General features: G+C 41.4%; 1 protein-coding gene and 1 long non-coding RNA gene across 8 annotated transcripts in view; one reads left to right on the forward strand and one right to left on the reverse strand.

The window, feature by feature from the left end:
• The window catches only part of ARHGAP29 (Rho GTPase activating protein 29), a 92559-nt gene that overhangs the window by 39117 nt on the left and 33934 nt on the right, over positions 1 to 19508 (forward strand). For all 7 annotated transcript variants that reach the window (XM_038413095.2, XM_043491288.1, XM_038413097.2 and 4 more), the window contains exon 3: positions 14605 to 14748. In XM_038413095.2, coding sequence (XP_038269023.1) covers positions 14605 to 14748 — 144 coding nt within the window. The remainder of the gene's footprint in view (positions 1 to 14604; positions 14749 to 19508) is intronic.
• On the reverse strand, positions 14748 to 19180 carry LOC122455599. The gene is made up of 3 exons (XR_006273917.1): positions 18830 to 19180; positions 18120 to 18287; positions 14748 to 16512 (listed from the first exon to the last, which is right to left on the reverse strand). It is a non-coding gene; the product is annotated as an uncharacterized LOC122455599 (long non-coding RNA).

The following is a 19508-nucleotide window of genomic DNA, read 5'->3' on the forward strand; positions in this document are numbered from 1 at the left end:
GTGTAAGGCTTGATTAATGCCAGCTGGCCTATACGTATTGTATGATGTTAAAATAATGTCCAGTGCTGGATCATAAGAATTTGTAAAACTACAAATCAGACATTTTAAATTTGTAGCAGTGTACTTGTGAAATTATCTTAACAAGTAAATAGTAGGTAATAGTATATGCGCTTTAGTTGTATTTCCAGTACAACTCTAAGGATATGATTCTAACAAGTCTTGCACACCATTTACAGCATTGCCAACATGCTATTTTTTTTCCCAAACAGCAAACCTGATAGTAAAAAGGGTCTAGTCTTTATAGTTTCAGAGAAAAACTTGAAAACATGCATATGAAAGGCTCAAAAACCAGAAAGCAAATTAAAAATAACTTAGCACTAATTTGTCAGATCTCATGATTTTTGAACTCTCTACATCAGCACTGCCCATTGACATAATGTAGAGGTGAGTGTACTTGGAACATTTCAGGATCTTATAGCTCGGTTGCCTTTAAGTGTCACTGGGCAGAGTTGTTACAGTGTAAATTCAAAGCAAAACAAAATGCCTTTAATGCTGCAACTACAAAATAGTTTGACTTTCTTTTGTCATACTAGTACATTCCCTTCTTTGTGCCTAAAAATGTTTACTCTCATACTAGTTGGTTATTACAAGGTATCTAGCTCTGTGATCCAAAGGATACTTAAATATTTAAGATATAAAAGCAAGCATATTTTTGTTAATTTCCTATATTGTACCTCCTTCAAATCTGCAATCCACTTTCACAGTTAGTCAAAACTGCATGTGCTGAATATAGTAGCTTCCTGCCTTTCTGCAGTGGGAGCCATTTGGGCATGTGGGTGTGAAACAGGAACAAAAATAAGTCAAATGGTAGTCCTTTTAGTTGGAATAGGAAATGCAAGTAATGCTGTGGAGTTGCTACTGGTGGTAACGTGTTGTCAAATTGCGCACATAGTATTTCAGAAAACAACTTTACTCTTTGCTTCTAATGGCACATCACTTCCATAAACCCTAGATGTGCAAATCATAAACCTTGTTAGTTCCATTGTAGATTGACTAACTTGATGAGGATGTATCTTGGTACTTTAGGAATTTCATTTCTCCAAAGACCTGTTGGTCTCAGAAATGCCAGAAACTCCATTACTCAGTTCCAACAACATCTTGGTTCCCTAAATTCCCCATGGTACCAAGACAATCACCATCCGCATCCTTAACTGCTCTACCTCTATCGAGCAACGAAGAAGAGGAGGATGACAATGACATGTATTCAGTCTCAGTAGAGAGCTCCCCAGGGCAATGTCAAGGGACTAGTTTCCTAGAAACAGTCTCAGAGACACAGTATTGCCATGAGAGACGAGGCCCACCCTCTTGGTATGGACATGCTTGGGTAACACCCCCTGTGCCCTTTGCACCACCCCAGCAACTGTATTGGTACTGACAGGCAACCTACAGACACCAGTTCTCTCAGACCTCAGGTGTCTCTCACCAGGATACAGGAAGAGGATCTCCCTCAGCTTCCCTTTCTAAATCCCCTGATCCTCAAGAGAAGACTGCTGAGGAACAGGAAGCAAGACCGGACAAGGCGATTACTCTAGCAACAAACATCTCCTCAACCTCTCCTGACTAAGCCGTTCTGTCTCCTCACCAACCATTGCAGATGACTTCAAACAATTCCAGGACCTTACCAAGAGACTTTGTCCCCCTTGAAGAAATGAAGGAGTCTCAACACAAGCTGCTTGACATCCTGCACTCCCTATCAACAAGGCTATTCAACACTCAGCAAAAATCATCTGGCAAACACCAGCCACGATACACAAAAGGGCAGATAAAGAATATTATGTCCCCTTTAAGGATGTGGACTTATTTTCCCATCCATCCCCAAATTCCTTTGTTGTAGAGACTGTAAATAAATGGGGCAGACAGACAACGCTAAATCAACACCGAACAACAAGGACTGGAAACAACTGGACTATTTGGCAGGAGATCATACTCATCAGCAACCCTACAATTTAGAATTGCTAATTATCAAGCTCTTAGGGCGAAATATAACCATGTCAATTACTCAAAGCTCAATGCCTTTTATTGAACATCTCCCAAATGATCAGAGAAAGAAGTACTAAGCCACTATCACTGAGGGTCAACTTCATGTGAGGACATCATTGCAGATTTTGTTAGATACTGCTGACAGAGCTGCCCATTCCATATCAACAGCAATAGTAATGAGGAGAGCTTCTTTGAGGGGGAGGGATAGCTCAGTGGTTTGAGCATTGGCCTGCTAAACCCAGGGTTGTGAGTTCAATCCTTGAGGGAGCCATTTAGGGATCTGGGGCAAAAATTGGTGATTGGTCCTGCTTTGAGCAGGGGTTGGACTAGATGACCTCCTGAGGTCCCTTCCAACCCTGATATTCTATGATTCTGTGACTTCACATTTCTGGTCTCCCAAGAGAAATCCAAACTACTGTGGAGGACCTTCCAGTTGAAGGATCCAAACTGTTTGTGGGGGAAAAAACAGACAAATCCTTCCATACACTAAAAGACTCAAGTCACATTGTGTTCTCTGGGGATTTATATACTTGCACAGAAAAGGAGATACAGCAAATCTCAGAAATCACAAATATCCCAATCTGCTCAGTTCCCTCCATCCCAGAGACACTATGAACCCCAGTGGAAAAGGCAACTAATTACAAAAATGAAGACTGACAGAGCCCCAAACATCAACTTCACACCCCTCAACACCAAAACACCAATTTTGATGCATTGGTCAAGGCCTTGAGCTACCCACTCACACAATTGTTTGCTGCAAAACTTGATCATCTACATCCTTTCAGAAACCACCTTGTTCTTTTTTGACAAAACTGGAAACGTATAACAGACAAGTGGGCACTAGAGATCATCTCCAATGCTTATTCAAACCACTTTTCTTTCCTTCCCCATAGCTCTTCTCAGTGACCCTTCTCACGAATACCTGTTACATCAGGAGATCAAGCATCTCCTAAACCTGGGTGCTATAGAAGCAGTTCCCAGTCAACACAGAGGGAAGGGTTTCTATTCCAAATACTTCCTGATACTGAAAAAGAACGGCAAATGGAGATCTATTCCGGATCTGAGATCGCTCAACAGATACGTAAAGACACAAGGATTCAAGTTGGTTGTTAGCCCCTATAATTCCATCGCTGGACCACGAAAGCTTGTTCTCAGTCCTTGACCTACAAAATGCTTATTTTCCTATCGTGATCCAACCATTCCACAGGAGTTTTCTAAGATTCACCATTTTCAATACAAGGTACTTTCATTTGGCATATCTGCATCCAGACTGTTCTTGTAGGTCCTTTTGTGGTAGCAGCTCATCTTGCAAACTAGGAATTATATTTCCATATCTAGATGACTGTCTACTCAAGTCACTATCCTTTTGATGCCTTGTCAGCCATGCAAAAAAACTATGGATGTATTCATGAAGCTGGAACTGCAACTAAATGAATTGACTACTGCCAGTACATCTAGAATTCATAGGTGCCTATTTAGATGCAGTAAAGGCCAATGTCTTCCTCCCCTTACGCAGGTTTAATACCTTAACTAACTTAATCTACACAATCCAGGCCAGCCCCCAGACCTCAGCCAGAAGTTGCCTTCAGCTACTGGGACATATGGCGGCAAGCACCTTTTTAATAAGTCATATAAGACTCAACATGCATTGCCTTCTAACATGGCTCAAAACGGTTTACGCACCAAAATACGGACAGATTGAGCAAACTGCTGTTGATGTCCTTGACAGTCAAAAATTCTCTCGAATACTGGAAAGATCCGCAGAATGTCTGTGCAGTGGTTCTTTTCACTCAATCACCTCCGACTTTCATATTGACAACAGATGCATCTCTGGTGGGCTGGGGAGTTAATCAAGACTACCATATGGTTCAAGGCAAATTGTCTCCCTTCGAATTCCCACTGCATAGCAATCTGGTAGAGTTCAGAGTGGTAAGGAATGCCTGTTCACATTTCCTATCACTAATCAAAGGCAAACATTAAAGATTATGTTAGACAACATAGCATGTATGTTTTACATAAATCTCTAGGGAGAGGACTAGGATCATCTTCCCTTTGTGCCAAGGCAATGAAACTATTAAATTTGGTACATTCAACATAGCAGCAGCCTACCTTTCAGGCATACAGAACACCACAGCAGGAAATTTTCTCTGGAACACAGAATGGGAAGTAGACTATGCTATTCTCCACAGAATATTTCCCCATTGGGGACTCCCAGAAATAGACTTATTTGCCACAGCCAAAACCAGGAAATGCTCCATTCTGCTCCAGAGCCAGATTGGATCATCATTCTCTTGGAGACACCTTTCTCTTTTACTGGAACACAGATCTCCTTAACACCTTTCCTTCAATTCCTTTAATGTCAAAGGTCATGCTCAAGATAAGAGAGAGAGCAATGGTTATTCTCAGAGTTCCCACAGGCCAAGACATAGTTCCCATACTTCACTCTGTTAGTGATCTGTCTGCCAATCACTCTTTAACCCCTTCTTCACCTCCTTTCTCAGGACGCTGGACAGATCCATCACCCCAACTTTCAGGTTCTTCCATTCAAGGCCTGGCTCCTTGATCGTTCGAAAGCATAGAGTGTCTTGTTTAGCGGATGTGAAAGAGGTGCTATTTTATGTAGCAGAAAAATAATGATTTTTCACATGTATATTCAAAAATGGAAAAGATTCCAATTCTGGTGTTGTTCAAAACTTTGACTTTGACTCCCTCAGGGAACAGATGGCCAGGATCCCCTGGGGGACTAACATGAAAGGGAAGGGAGTCCAGGAGAGCTGGCTGTATTTCAAGGAATCCCTGTTGAGGTTACAGGGACAAACCATCCCGATGAGTCGAAAGAATAGTAAATATGGCAGGCGACCAGCTTGGCTTAATGGTGAAATCTTAGCGGATAAGAAGCTTACAAGAAGTGGAAGGTTGGACATATGACCAGGGAAGAGTATAAAAATATTGCTCGGGCATGTAGGAAAGATATCAGGAGGGCCAAATCGCACCTGGAGCTGCAGCTAGTAAGAGATGTCAAGAGTAACAAGAAGGGTTTCTTCAGGTATGTTGGCAACAAGAAGAAAGCCAAGGAAAGTGTGGGCCCCTTACTGAATGAGGGAGGCAAGCTAGTGACAGAGGATGTGGAAAAAGCTAATGTACTCAATGCTTTTTTTGCCTCTGTTTTCACTAATAAGGTCAGCTCCCAGACTGCTGTGCTGGGCATCACAAAATGGGGAAGAGATGGCCAGCCCTCTGTAGAGATAGAGGTGGTTAGGGACTATTTAGAAAAGCTGGACGTGCACAAGTCCATGGGGCCGGACGAATTGCATCCGAGAGTGCTGAGGGAATTGGCGGCTGTGATTGCAGAGCCCTTGGCCATTATCTTTGAAAACTCGTGGCGAACGGGGGAAGTCCCGGATGACTGGAAAAAGGCTAATGTAGTGCCCATCTTTAAAAAAGGGAAGAAGGAGGATCCTGGGAACTACAGGCCAGTCAGCCTCACCTCAGTCCCTGGAAAAATCATGGAGCAGGTCCTCAAAGAATCAATCCTGAAGCACTTAGAGGAGAGGAAAGTGATCAGGAACAGTCAGCATGGATTCACCAAGGGAAGGTCATGCCTGACTAATCTAATCGCCTTTTATGATGAGATTACTGGTTCTGTGGATGAAGGGAAAGCAGTGGATGTATTGTTTCTTGACTTTAGCAAAGCTTTTGACACGGTCTCCCACAGCATTCTTGTCAGCAAGTTAAGGAAGTATGGGCTGGATGAATGCACTATAAGGTGGGTAGAAAGCTGGCTAGATTGTCGGGCTCAACGGGTAGTGATCAATGGCTCCATGTCTAGTTGGCAGCCGGTGTCAAGTGGAGTGCCCCAGGGGTCGGTCCTGGGGCCCGTTTTGTTCAATATCTTCATAAATGATCTGGAGGATGGTGTGGATTGCACTCTCAGCAAATTTGCGGATGATACTAAACCGGGAGGAGTGGTAGATACGCTGGAGGGGAGGGATAGGATACAGAAGGACCTAGACAAATTGGAAGATTGGGCCAAAAGAAATCTAATGAGGTTCAATAAGGATAAGTGCAGGGTCCTGCACTTAGGATGGAAGAATCCAATGCACCGCTACAGACTAGGGACCGAATGGCTCGGCAGCAGTTCTGCGGAAAAGGACCTAGGGGTGACAGTGGACGAGAAGCTGGATATGAGTCAGCAGTGTGCCCTTGTTGCCAAGAAGGCCAATGGCATTTTGGGATGTATAAGTAGGGGCATAGCGAGCAGATCGAGGGACGTGATCGTTCCCCTCTATTCGACACTGGTGAGGCCTCATCTGGAGTACTGTGTCCAGTTTTGGGCCCCACACTACAAGAAGGATGTGGATAAATTGGAAAGAGTACAGCGAAGGGCAACAAAAATGATTAGGGGTCTAGAGCACATGACTTATGAGGAGAGGCTGAGGGAGCTGGGATTGTTTAGTCTGCAGAAGAGAAGAATGAGGGGGGATTTGATAGCTGCTTTCAACTACCTGAAAGGGGGTTTCAAAGAGGATGGCTCTAGACTGTTCTCAATGGTAGCAGATGACAGAACGAGGAGTAATGGTCTCAAGTTGCAGTGGGGGAGGTTTAGATTGGATATTAGGAAAAACTTTTTCACTAAGAGGGTGGTGAAACACTGGAATGCGTTACCTAGGGAGGTGGTAGAATCTCCTTCCTTAGAGGTTTTTAAGGTCAGGCTTGACAAAGCCCTGGCTAGGATGATTTAACTGGGGCTTGGTCCTGCTTTGAGCAGGGGGTTGGACTAGATGACCTTCTGGGGTCCCTTCCAACCCTGATATTCTATGATTCTATGAAAACATGTTACCCATCATATCAGGATGATCTCTAAATTCAGTACAGGTACATCTCGCAGCCATAACAGCCTTCCATCATAAGATAGACAGCTACTCCATATATGCTTATCTTACTATGAAAAGATTCCTCAAAGGTATGGATAACCTCTTCCCACAAATCAGACATCCTGCATCAACATGAGATCTTAACTTTCTCCTCAGTGCCTCACAAGGCCTCCTCTTGAACTCGTGGCCACATTGTCGCTTACACATCTATCTATGAAAACAGTATTCTTAGTAGCCATCACTTTGGCTCAAAGGATCGGAGAAATAGGGGCTCTTCCATCTTGAGTTCAAATTCATTCCACGAGATGTTTTCACTTCCATAGTTTTCATCAAAAACATTCCCAAACAAGGAAGAGAGGTTTATTCACCTTGTGCAGTAACTGTGGCTCTTCAGGATGTGTCCCCGTATGGGTGCTCCACTAACCACACTCTCCTCTACTTCGGAGTTTTTACCAATGAGCTCTGCAGTAGAGAAGGAATTGAGGGCAGTTTACCCATGCAGCTCTAGAAAGCCATGAGGCAGAGCATGAGACAGAGAGAGTGCATGTGTAGGCCAAACAGACACTGCTACCCAAAATCTCCGATAGAGGTGCAGGGACACGGCTACATCTACAGTGGAGCACTGATAGGGGGACACACTTCGAAGAACCACAATTATTGCACAAGTTGAGTAACGCTTTCATGCTGCACCTGATCAATTCCAGAATTTCAGGGAGTGCTGTAGGCATCAATGGACAGAACACTATTGATTTGGCGAGAAATTGGAAAACCGAAAGGGGAAAAATGGGAGACACAGGGAGTCCTGCCATCTGTTTAGCAGAACCACAGCTATTGGTTCTGCAGTTATTCTGAAGATCAAAGAAGTGGCTGACGGCACCCAATAACGCTTTTCAGCCATAGTTCCGTATCTCGTATGTTCCCATCCTCCCAATAGTTTAACATGTTGACACTCTGAATGACTTGTCTCCCAGATAGAAAGAATGATGGTGATGGGAAGAACAACAAAGTGGGGATATGCACACAGCCCCACAAATGGAGCGGGAGGTAATATGAGATCCTGGCATGTGGGGGAGGGGTTCAGAGTCCTTGGCTTCTGTGGAAGAATTGGGGATGAAGCAGGGGAAGTTGCAGGGAGTCTCTGAAATAAAGTGCAATGGGAGATGCACAGGGAACTAGGGAGGAGAAATGCAAGGAGCCCCTTGGTGTGTGCAATAAGCTCAGCCTACACAATGTAGAAAGGGCTTCTCTGTACAAACGCTTAGTTTGCAGCAAGCTATGCTAGTGTGCAATGCACTAAATGTCTGTGTGGAGCCTATTGTTATACTAAAAAATCTGTAGTGTGCTTTGATTTACCCCATTTTGAAATGGGAGTAGATTGAATGGTATCACTTAGTGGGCACTTAGTACGTAGCAGGCTAGTGTGGGGTAGAGTTACACCCCATCTTGCTGCAAACTGTGTTCATATAGACAAGCCAGAAGTGTGTGATCTCATGGTAGGTACTCAGAAATGAGGAAATGTCAGAGATAAGATTAGGTGCATAACTTTAACCAATGCCCTTTTGAATATACAACTGTAGTAATCTCTAATTACATAATTGTATTCTGTTTCTCAAATGCAATTAATTACAGTTTCTTTGATCTTGGGGGGAAATTTGCATGTTATGTGATTTTTTTTTTTTTTTTAATGACTCACAACTTGATCAAATCAAAACTTTTTTTCTAGAACAAGGTAAGTTTCTGTTCCCAGTAAGGGCTTTTCCGTGCCAGACTTCACCTTTCAACCCCTAAATATTTCAGCTGTTGGGCTGTTCAAAAGTGATCAGAGACTTTTTTATAATAATAGAAAGTATATCCCTCGTCACACTTCAACCTCCTTCTGCTCAAAAGCAGTTAATTGTTTGCTTCTTTCTCCCCCAAAAAATCACTTTGGGGCAGAGGCAAGGGCCTTAAACCAGAAGTGGGATCTTGCCTCATGAGTCCTTAACTCAGTGTGATTCTGTAGGGATGTAAAAGCAGCAAAGTGTCTCCTGTGGCACCTTATAGACTAACAGGCGTATTGGAGCATAATCTTTCATGGGTGAATATCTACTTCTTCAGATGCATGTAGGGATGGCTGGGTTGCAGAATGGGAAGTTCCTGGGGAAACTGTTGTCAGCAGAAACTTGATTGGCTGAGACCACAAGCTTATAATGGCAACTGTTGTGAAACCTCAACGGTAGCAAGCTATGACCTGTGTGCTAGTATACTAACAGCAGAATAACACCTCCTGTGTCACAATCTTTCAGCTGACTGGACCTTTTGTTGGGTAGTAGCAATATTATGTTGGCCTTGGTTGAGGGATATCTTACCCATTCACTCTTATGATAATAGTAAAGCAATAACTACATTTTTAAAATTGAAAAATAGGCTTATGTAGGATCAGAAGTTTCAAAATCCTGAAATATCTCCGATATTAATCACTGCGGATCTCCTTTGAAATGCCACACTGACAGTAAACATCACAGATTGCCTTAAACAACAAAATTCAGAGTTAAACTTGTGGTAGTGTTAACATTTTTTCTCTCTTCTGTTAATTTCTGGTGGTTTTCCTCTATGCATGGTTTCTGGTTCCTGTTTAGGGAGTTAAATGCATGTTGTTGATTTGGTTAAGGTTTGTCTACACAGGAATAGCTGGACAGGAATACCTATTGCACTTTAAATTCATGCCTCACATGAACCTGAATTAACTTTCAAGTGTAGATATTCCCTTAGTTGTTGCATGGTGTATAGAAAGATACTTGTGCATTAGAAATCAACACACACTAGTTTACCTTTATACATCTATCCATCCAAGCATCTTAAAGTGTCTTCTGATAGTAATTAAACTTTTCAAAACGCCGTGATATCAAATACGACTATCCTTAGACATACCAGTCGGAGTTGCTATGATTGCTTGTCTGATAAGAATATCTCCTAGGACTTAACTGTAGAGCAATGGTAACTTTTTGATTTGGCCATATATTTTTCTAATCTATAGCAATGTTAAAGAACATTAAGAAATATTTTCAATATTTGACTTCAACTGATCATGACCTCTGGCAGATTAGACAGTCATGCAATAGAGTCTTGTCAGTCAGTGTGGTAGGTGAGGGAGAATACAAAAATTAGGATGGGCTAATCTTGGACATCTTCCAAAACCTGCAGATGCCTGGCTTAGACAGTTTCAGCACGGTTCATTGTTGTACGATCATTTTGCTTAGTCGGCGATGCTCATTGGGGAGTCTCATAGTCTGGATCCAGTGCAGATCAGAATGCTGATTTGTTTCCTATTAAACAGTATGGGAGTTGACTGAGTTGGCATGAATGAGATTTTAGAATAAAGTTGTCTTTAAATGGATCTGTTTCGTTTTGATGCTGATCTTTAGTCATGTGATCTATATGGTGTAATTGCTGATAAAGGTTTTAATCCTTCTGAAGAATTTAATGGAAACAGCATTTACTCGATATTGGTGTCTAGAGGGAACCAGCCTATACTATCCGTGATTCTGAAATGGAAATTTCTGATAAATCAAAGAAATCTGTTTAAATCTCACTTCATGAGAGCTAGCATCTAAAAAAACTATAGATTGCTGAGATATATTTCTTCTGTTAACATTTGAGGTACACCAGTGAGCAGAGGTAATAGGCCTTGTGGTAACTTTGAATCCATCATGTGCAACTTCATATTAAACTGAAATCTTCATTAAAAGCTTTGTGTCTGAATAGTTTGTAAATTACTACCTATCTTACAATTTAGTGTGTGCTTTCCATAATAGTCCACATGGATGCTAGTCTGAAGTGATATTGCTAAAGAGCGCTGCAGAAAATCCATAAACAGAAACTGTTAAATTGATTTCTAATATTTGATCTCATGCATAGATTTAAAAAACAATGTAGGAAATGAAGTAGACGACATCTTTTTCTTTGCTGTTAAACAAAGCATAATGTAATCTTAATTTTAATCTCTGCATTTTACCACTTGTGTAACTTGTTTTCAAAAACACTTCTTGGAACATACAACTTTTCATAAAACATTTGGGCCTGGTGAAAAGCCATGGGAAACAAAGCAATACCTGACCCCACTGATACCACAGTGCTTTTCCCAACTGTATGTAATGTAATTGAAACTGACTTGGCAGGAAATTGTGTTGAAGCTGACAAGCCTGATTATAGAACTTTATTTTGTTTTGGATGAGTAGAATCCATAGTTGCAAGGCCATTATAGCTTGCTAATCTTTATTAGACAAAAGCTTGCCTTTGAGAAATGTGTCCAAAATTAGAAAATAGGGTAACTTGTGTTATTCTGACACTGATGAAGATGAATGAGTAGCCATAAAGCAATGGGAGACTTGAATTCCTGGTATCTTTGGAACTGAAGGCTAAACTATGTGCTGACTAAGTTTTAGTAATATTCTTATGCTTTTCATCCATTTAGCTTGTATTGCCTTCTGAACTAAAGACTTGCTGAAAACTTCGGAGAAAAGACTGACTGGCAATATTGATCACATTTTAGCCTGATTTGTGATTAATACATTTATTCTGATTCCCCACCCCCATTTCCCTTCTCCACACCTAGTCCAAAAATGGCATTTCTGGTGGCTGTATTTTAATTTTGGGATTGTCTTCTTTTTTACTAGAGAAAGGCAGGTGTTGAATTCAAACCAAAGTTTATCTGTCATAGGCAAGCTACTGAACTCTTTAATGTATGAAAAGCCACTTTCTTAGCTTTGCGAGAACACAAAAACCCAAAACACAAGAGAACCCCCACATCTCTGTAGTTGGGTTTTGGGGTTGGATCTTTTTTCCCACACACACACACACACACACACACACACACACACACACGACTTCTCCCCATTCAGGCCTCTTGCATGCTTTGGAAAATGTCTGGTTTTGTGTTGCTGATACAACTTTAAAAAACAAAACTTTCACTATGGGGAGTGATAGTGAAGGAAGCAGAAAGTCCCGGATTCACAGCCCAATCTTTCCATCTAGGAGATCAAGAGGGCCAATGTTTGTTGCAGGAGGTCTTCAAGAAAACTCTTAAAAAGAAAAGGAGTACCGGTGGCACCTTAGAGACTAACAAATTTATTTTAAGAAAACTCTTGTCTCTTACACAAACCAGCCTAACCTCTGCAAGAGTTAGATTGCACAGACATTCACAGTAGTTGATCAGTCTTTCTAGAAACCTAGGTGGTGTTTTAGGTATCGCAGCCCAGAACAATAAGGACAAAGGGCTTGAACTTGATGCAATATTCATTGATGGATGAAATTCTCATTTGTCTTCATACAGATAAGGTAAATTGTATGGTGTGGGAGAGAAGGAGGAAGGCAAATTGAGAGCAAATATGATCATGTGACTTCTTGAAAGTGGAATGAGATTGTGTCAGCCTAGAAACTTGTTGGTTTTACCTTGTCCTGGGTATTGTCTTTTCATTGTAAACTGTATTTTTTCTTGTCTAAGGTGATAATTGAACTAGATATAGAGCAGATTGGTAATAGAAATTCTATTATTAACCTGGCATATTACACTTTTGTTTCCTTCCCCAGTACTGTATATTTTCCCCAAATGGACAATAACAAACGAGACTTCCTGTGGATAAATTAAAATTGCTGACTGCAGTTCACCCGTAGTTCATGATGGCATTTTTCTGTCAGCATTAATTTCATCACAGACCTTTTTGTCTTTTCCTGCTGTTGGAAACAATAAATGGTTTTCAAATATTTTTGTAAACAAAATAGTACAGTATCATAATGCAAACAGATGGCAGTTTGAGCCCCTGAACAGGGCTTTTTTTACTTGTGTTGTTAGATGAGCCTAATTTGGACCTAGCCAAATGTCTCCTTTTTTGAGAGACGTAAGTAGAAAATGTGTTCATACTCCAACATATTAAAGTGTAGACTTTAATATGTATTTGAAACTTGAGTTTGGCACCAGTTGTACTTTAACTGTCTATGTAATTTTTGGCTTGAGAAATATTCTGTTTTTACAGATGTTACTTTTAATGCACAAGTGGAATGTGGTTTTATAGACTCTCTAATTCTTCAGGCTTCAAATTGCTTTAGAATGAGTTGTATATTAAAGTGCAGTACTCTCTTGGGATTGTTTGGATACTGCTGTGATCCAATTTTAGTTTCAGTATAGGTCAGTATTGCACTGCCATCTATTTTTTTCCTGATGCTCCTTTTCTATAACTGTCACCCAACCTCAAATAGTAGTTATTAAGTAATTAGAGTGGGAGTGAAGCTTTCATAGGGCTGGTCTTTACTATGGGGAGATAGACATTGATGTAATCAATTCAGCCAGGGGGTCAGTTTAGCAGGTCTAGTGAAGACCCACTAAATCGACGGCAGAGTGCTCTGCCTTCGAAGAGTAAGGGAGGTCGACCGGAGTGCATCTCCCATTGACAGAGCACAGTGAAGACACCGGGGTAAGTTGACCTAAGCTAAATTATTCAGATAGCTGGAGGAGCATAACTTAGTTCATCTTATCCTGGTAGTGAAGACAAGCCCACAGACTGAGGCCTGAAGGGACTACTGTGATTATCTAGTCTGACCTCCTGCATTATGCAGGCCAAAGAATTTCATCAAGCAGTTCTTCACCAGAAGTTATGGATTTGATTCAAGCTAGAACATATCTTTATTTTTAGAAAGATGCTCCATTTGCTCCAATGGTTAATTATTAACATTTTTTAAATGTTCACCTTATTTCTAGTCTGAATTTGTCTAGCTTCAGCTTCCAGGTGTTAAATTTTGTTATGTACAAATGTCACAGTAACAGTCATTGTCCCTTTTTGCTCTACAAAGAAGTGAATCGGCTTGTACTAGATCCTCTTTTTATTCTTTCTTTTATAAGCTAGTCTTTCATGAATCTGACAACTTTTTACCACAGCTTGCAAAGCAGCACTCTAGTGCACGGGAAACTTAAACTCTGTGCACCAAAGCCATTTCCGTAATGGAACGGAAGAGTCTGTGGTTCAGCCTCTACCATGCATACAAAAATACCTACAAAAAAAACTGCATACCAAGATAACTATGCTGTGAAAAGGCACGTATGCCATTTCATAGCCCTGCTTGTTAATTAGTTCTAGGTTTTCTGAAGTAAGCATCATAGGATGCTGAAAACCTTTTGGTTGACACTTAAGCTAAAAGCTAGCTAATCTTAATGTGCTCTCTTGCACTAAATAACTTGCTATTATGCTTTTGGTTGATGCCATATTTCCAATATATTTTAAAAAAACGATTGTTTCATTAGGCATTATTCATACTTTATCCTGAATTCCTTCAAAATAGAAGTGGATTAAATCGATTCCCTGATACCCTGGTAAGGTAACAACAGGGACATGGTTTAGGCCTTTTATTTTCTTAGGTATGAGGACCTCCATCATAACATTCCTAGCCTTCTAGTGATTTGGTTGGAATTCTTTTGGGGAAATGAATTTTTTAATCTTGTAGATAACAATGAAGCAAAAAAAACTACTGGCAAATACCGACATATAAAGTAACTTTTGTTAGCTTAGAGCTTTATTAGTGAAGTTGAGATTTCAGTGCAATCTTAACCACAGCAGGGAACACAACCCAAAAGACTTGAATGTCACTGTGAGACTGGACTTACAGAAGTCCATGATAGTTTTCTAATTGCGTTGACCCAATTTTTAAAAATCTCTTTCAGAAAATGAAGATTGTCTGCATCATGTTGTTCATGAACGTTTAGGGGAGCTGCTGCGTGTCCTAAAGGCAGTGATAAGTAAACATCAGACTCTCAATTCAGTTGACATTCTTAGTGCTGCAGGAACAGTCATTGCAAAGGTGAAAGGTAAGAATATATCACCTCTCAAATTCAGGAAAAATGGGCAACTAGTAATTTATAACACAAGGGTCTGTTATTTCAGTGTATCAGCTATGGAACAATAAAACTTTATGATCTAGATTGCAGATATGCAAAAGGAAAATAGCCTTATACAAATTATTTTAAACTTCTGAGTCGTCCAGTACATTTTAAAGTATGTCTCTTCCCCCACCACTCCCCTAAGTCAGCTGTATTATTAAATAAGCTTGCTCTTCCATTTTTAATAAAGTAAAAAATGAATTACAGTACTACAGGAAGCAAACTGTAATAATACCTAGTGCTTTAAAGCTCAGTCTCTTCATATCAATCTTTGTTTAACTGTACATGTATGTAATTGAGATTAACACTAGTATATTTGTCAGTACATGAGATTTACCCTCTTGAATAGGTTTACTTTGATCTTCCAGCAAATGCCTCTTTAATATTATCAGATTTCAATTGGTTCATAATATAAACGTGTAGAGAAGATATGAAATCATGTCCTGATTGAATAAACTTCCAGATCAGTAATACAAATGTGTAATGCTCGATAGGCCTTGCTTTTGTAGTCCCAAAATTGGAGGACAAAATGAATGTGCTAAAGTTGTCCATAAATAACAGAATATCAGAGTTGTAGATGTTGGCACATGCTGCTCTGGGCACTTGCTGCTGCAGTTCTCCAGCTGGCTTCAGACCCAGCCCAGACAGGAAGAGACATCGCTAGGGTGACCTGCATAATCATTCTAGCTCTCTCTGCACTGGCAGTGCTTTCTACTCTTAACCTTTGACAGACATTCCAGCAGTCCCAGGTTTTGCAGGACTGCCCACAAAAGCTCCTGTTCCGTTTGAAGGGCTGGCTGGCCTCAGCTCCCCCATTCTGGGCATTGAGACCTGGCCCTGGCAAACGGGGTGGCAGTGCCACTCAAATTTGGGCTGGCCCCCTGACTGACTCCATGCACCGGGGTCCAGGGAGCGATGCCCAGAGTGGGAAGCTGAGCCCAGCCATCCATGAGGGACAAGAGTCACTGCTATGAGTAGTAGTGGCTTGTGTCCCTCACAGATGGCTGTGGGCAGGCTTGCTTTGCAATTTTTTCTGTCCCCACCTGCCAGGCTTGCCACCCCCTGGGGGAAACATTTGTTCCACTTTAGCCACTAGAAATCTTGGGAGGTATGCTTGGATGCAACTTTCTGTCTAGTCCTAAGATCATCCTGTCCCCCAGGAAGTTACTGTGGAGCTAGCTAGGGTTGCCGTCACTAGGCGCTGCCTACATGACATGGAGAATGCTCTGAGGTGTGGGTAAAAATCCCACCTGCTTTTCTTCCTCTGTCAAGAGCCACATGGAGGATTCTCTATGTTGACATCTTGTGTTTCTTTATATAACTTTTCCCTTGCTCTAGGTATTTTCTCTTGTTCTCTACTTACGTTTTGTAGTGATACCCAACGTATTATTTCTTTCCCTCCCCTCTGGTATAGATATTGCTGGTATGTCAGTTAAGAATACTGTTTGGTTTATCTGTATCATTCTCATACATGGAGGTAATACTTCTTATGATTATTTTCTTCTTGCCAAGTAGCTCCTCCTGCTTGTGCTTTAGAAGTACTGCAGACACTAGAACCCTAGTCTTCTGTCTCTTCATGGTGCAAGCAGAGTTTCCTGTAGGGCTCTCCCGGAAATGGAGGTTCCTGTGAAGTCATAACTCCACTGGTTCTGTATTTGCTGTCAGCACTGTCAGAGCAAATGACCTGAGTTTCTAATATTAAAAAAAACAAGCAGAAGAGTAAACTTTAAAAACACTTCTCTCTCCCCCTGGCTCAAAAATTTTTTTTTTTTTTTTTTTTTTTTTGGTAATCATAGCATGGGTACAAACTCCATTTGACTTTCTTTGCAGGTCATCTTTAAAACCCGGACTTAGTCCATGTAATTTGTACACTCACACCAGAAATAGACTTGATAGCTAGTGTTCAGTTTAGTGCTAAATAACCAGAACATATGCTGTTAGTTCGTTTGGTTTTTGCAAAGTTTGAAACTAGATGGACAATTTTATCATCATTTGAGAGTAATAGAGCTATTACACGATGTTTTAGTGAAACATAATTGTATATTGTGTAATGCTACTTTTTTTTGGGTAAAAGTCATGTTTTAGGGGGAAATGGTGTCTAAAGACAGATATATGAAAACAGCTATACCCCTTTAAATACAACATATATAAATCTCCCCACTTCCTCACCCCACTGAGGGGGGCACTTACCACCTGCAGCAGCATCCTCCACCTGCGCACCACAACCCTAATTCCAACTTGATCACACCGAAGTGTAATGCCTGACCCTAATCTCTGCAAGCTGAGTGCAGGGTTGCTGACTTGCTTTCCATCCCTCCCACCCCAGTGGGGCTTCCCCTCATCACTGGGCTGGTGACCTACCTTCAACCTTCCTGTTTCCCACCATTTGGGAAATTCTGCTTTATTAAAATCGCAGACAGAAAAGTCATGGTCAAACAGAAAAATTACAGTATCCATGATGCTTTTAGCCCCATGACAAACCAGCACCTTAATAATGAGTTATATGAAAGTATTACTATCAACATGCTTTAAATAAAAAGGGCATAGTATAACAGTGCAGTTGCATCATCCAGTCTTTTTTCAGCAAGTGAGCCCAGCTAGGTCCAATAGCATGGCTATAGCTTTTTATGTACACATGAAGAATGGCATGCAGCCATAGCTCATTTAGAGAATTTAAGGTCAGGTCTATACTGTGAACTTATATCAGTATAACTGTGTCATTCAGGGGTGTGAAAAATCCACACCCATGAGTGATGTGAGTTATACCAACCTAACCCCTGTGTAGACAGTGCTATGTCGATGGGAGAGGTTCTCCTGTCAACAATGCTATTACCTCTCGGGGAAGTGGATTAACTAAGCTGACAGGAAAAGCTCTCCCATTGGCACAGCTGCACCAGTGCATTGTATGTTAAGACAAGTTCTAAGTAGGGTCTTGCCTGATAGAATGAGAGACCTTTACACAGGGAAAATGTGTGTGATAGGGACAGTGATTTTGCTGTTCCAGTATGTAACAGTCTTTGCCTTGAGCTGGAAAGGATGTGTAGCTGCTTTCTTCCTAACTACTGTAAATTTCCCTCTTCCTTTTAATAAAATACTGTATTCGTCACTTGCTTGCTATCAAAACACTTCAATGAAAAATGTTTTAATGTTGGTCTTAGTCATTCACTGTTCTCCTCATGTGCCTGGGGATTTAAATGAGTTATGTGAACAGTGCTCTTTCAAATAGTACCTGCAATTTTATTCCTTCCTGCCCCCCTCCCCGAAGAATTTGCACTTGTATAAAAATGATCTCACTTCACCTAAAATATAATATTTGCTGAATGCAAAGTCCCTTTGTCGTGCTCCACTCTTTTGAGCCACTTTGCCGGATTGCTAAAGAGCTGAGGGACCTTCTTGAGACTGCCTTTCCCACCAGTGTTCCAGGACCTGCTTTCTGCAACTCTGTTGTGAAGGGGAAAGAATCCACCCTATGGAAAAATTTGCTAGAAGTTAAAAGCATGAAAGTTGTACTTTTTTACAGAAAGTACTTTAAACCTATATATTATCTTTCTTATTTGCTTTCTATGGGTTAGGAATCACACTGCAGTGCTCTCTAGCATAGATATAATTCTCTGTTATGCTCTGTGGAATGGCTCAAAACCACCTGCATCACTTACTTTTAAATTATGTAGGAATCTTCCACAAGAGTGGTATTAAGGTGGGTACTTATCCTGGGGCAGCTGGCATATCACTCCTCATACCCTCCCCACAGGCCAGGTGCAGAACTACAGTCGTCACTGTCTCAGTTTCTCCAATGAGACATTTATGTAGTGAAGTGTACCCCTTCAGTCTAATTTATTCATCCAAAGGCCAATCAGACATGCAAGCAAGCCTTCACCCCAGCATCCTTAGTGGGAGAGAGAGTTAATCTTAATCTCTTTGTCCCATCTAAATCCACTTATCTTCCCCATCCTTATCATTAAGGTGCTCTCAACCCAGCCTCTCCTTCCTTCCGTAGAGGGACTCTTACCATCGCCAGGGGAAGGATTCCTTCTCAGAGCTCAAACCACTGCAGCTCTTCTCCAGAGTGGCAACCTGCTGCTGTTTTAGTAAGATCCTTCTCCTTAGGGACTTGGCTCTCTTGGTGTGCTCCCCTTTCAGAACCTCTCTGGTTTAGGAGTATGTTTCCTCAGTCCCCTTTACTGGTGAGCTCCCTAAATAGCTTCCCCGAGAATTCCTTCTCAGCTGGAGTTTCCTTCCTGGCTTTTGGAACTCTGTCTCTCTGAAGCCTCATAACCTTTTATTGGGCCGCTTGGGTGTTCCTTAGTTAATTAATTGCTGCCCAGCCAAGTAGGCAATTAACTACTTGCAGGTGGATCTGGGTTGGCTTGTTCTCCTTAACAGAGCCTATCACAGGTAGACTAGGAGCCTGGCCCCCTCAGGAGCCAGCTATTCTGTTGCAGGCATGTTTACAGCATGTATGCTTTGCTTTGTGTGCAGCATATGCTTTGTGCCAGCTGTTGAAGCAGAAGGTGATTTTATACGAAGTAGGCACCTATCTCAATCTGAGCTCTCAACCACAGGAGTCTTTGCGCAGCTTGTTCAGTTGGACTCTCCTCTTCCACATCCCAACTTCTTAATTCCTTGCTGTGTGTCACCACCAGTCTCCAACTCCATGGATGCTCTAATCTAAACTAGTTTGCAAGTTG

Source organism: Dermochelys coriacea, chromosome 8, assembly GCF_009764565.3.
Source record: "Dermochelys coriacea isolate rDerCor1 chromosome 8, rDerCor1.pri.v4, whole genome shotgun sequence".
Taxonomy (NCBI): Eukaryota; Metazoa; Chordata; order Testudines; family Dermochelyidae; genus Dermochelys; species Dermochelys coriacea.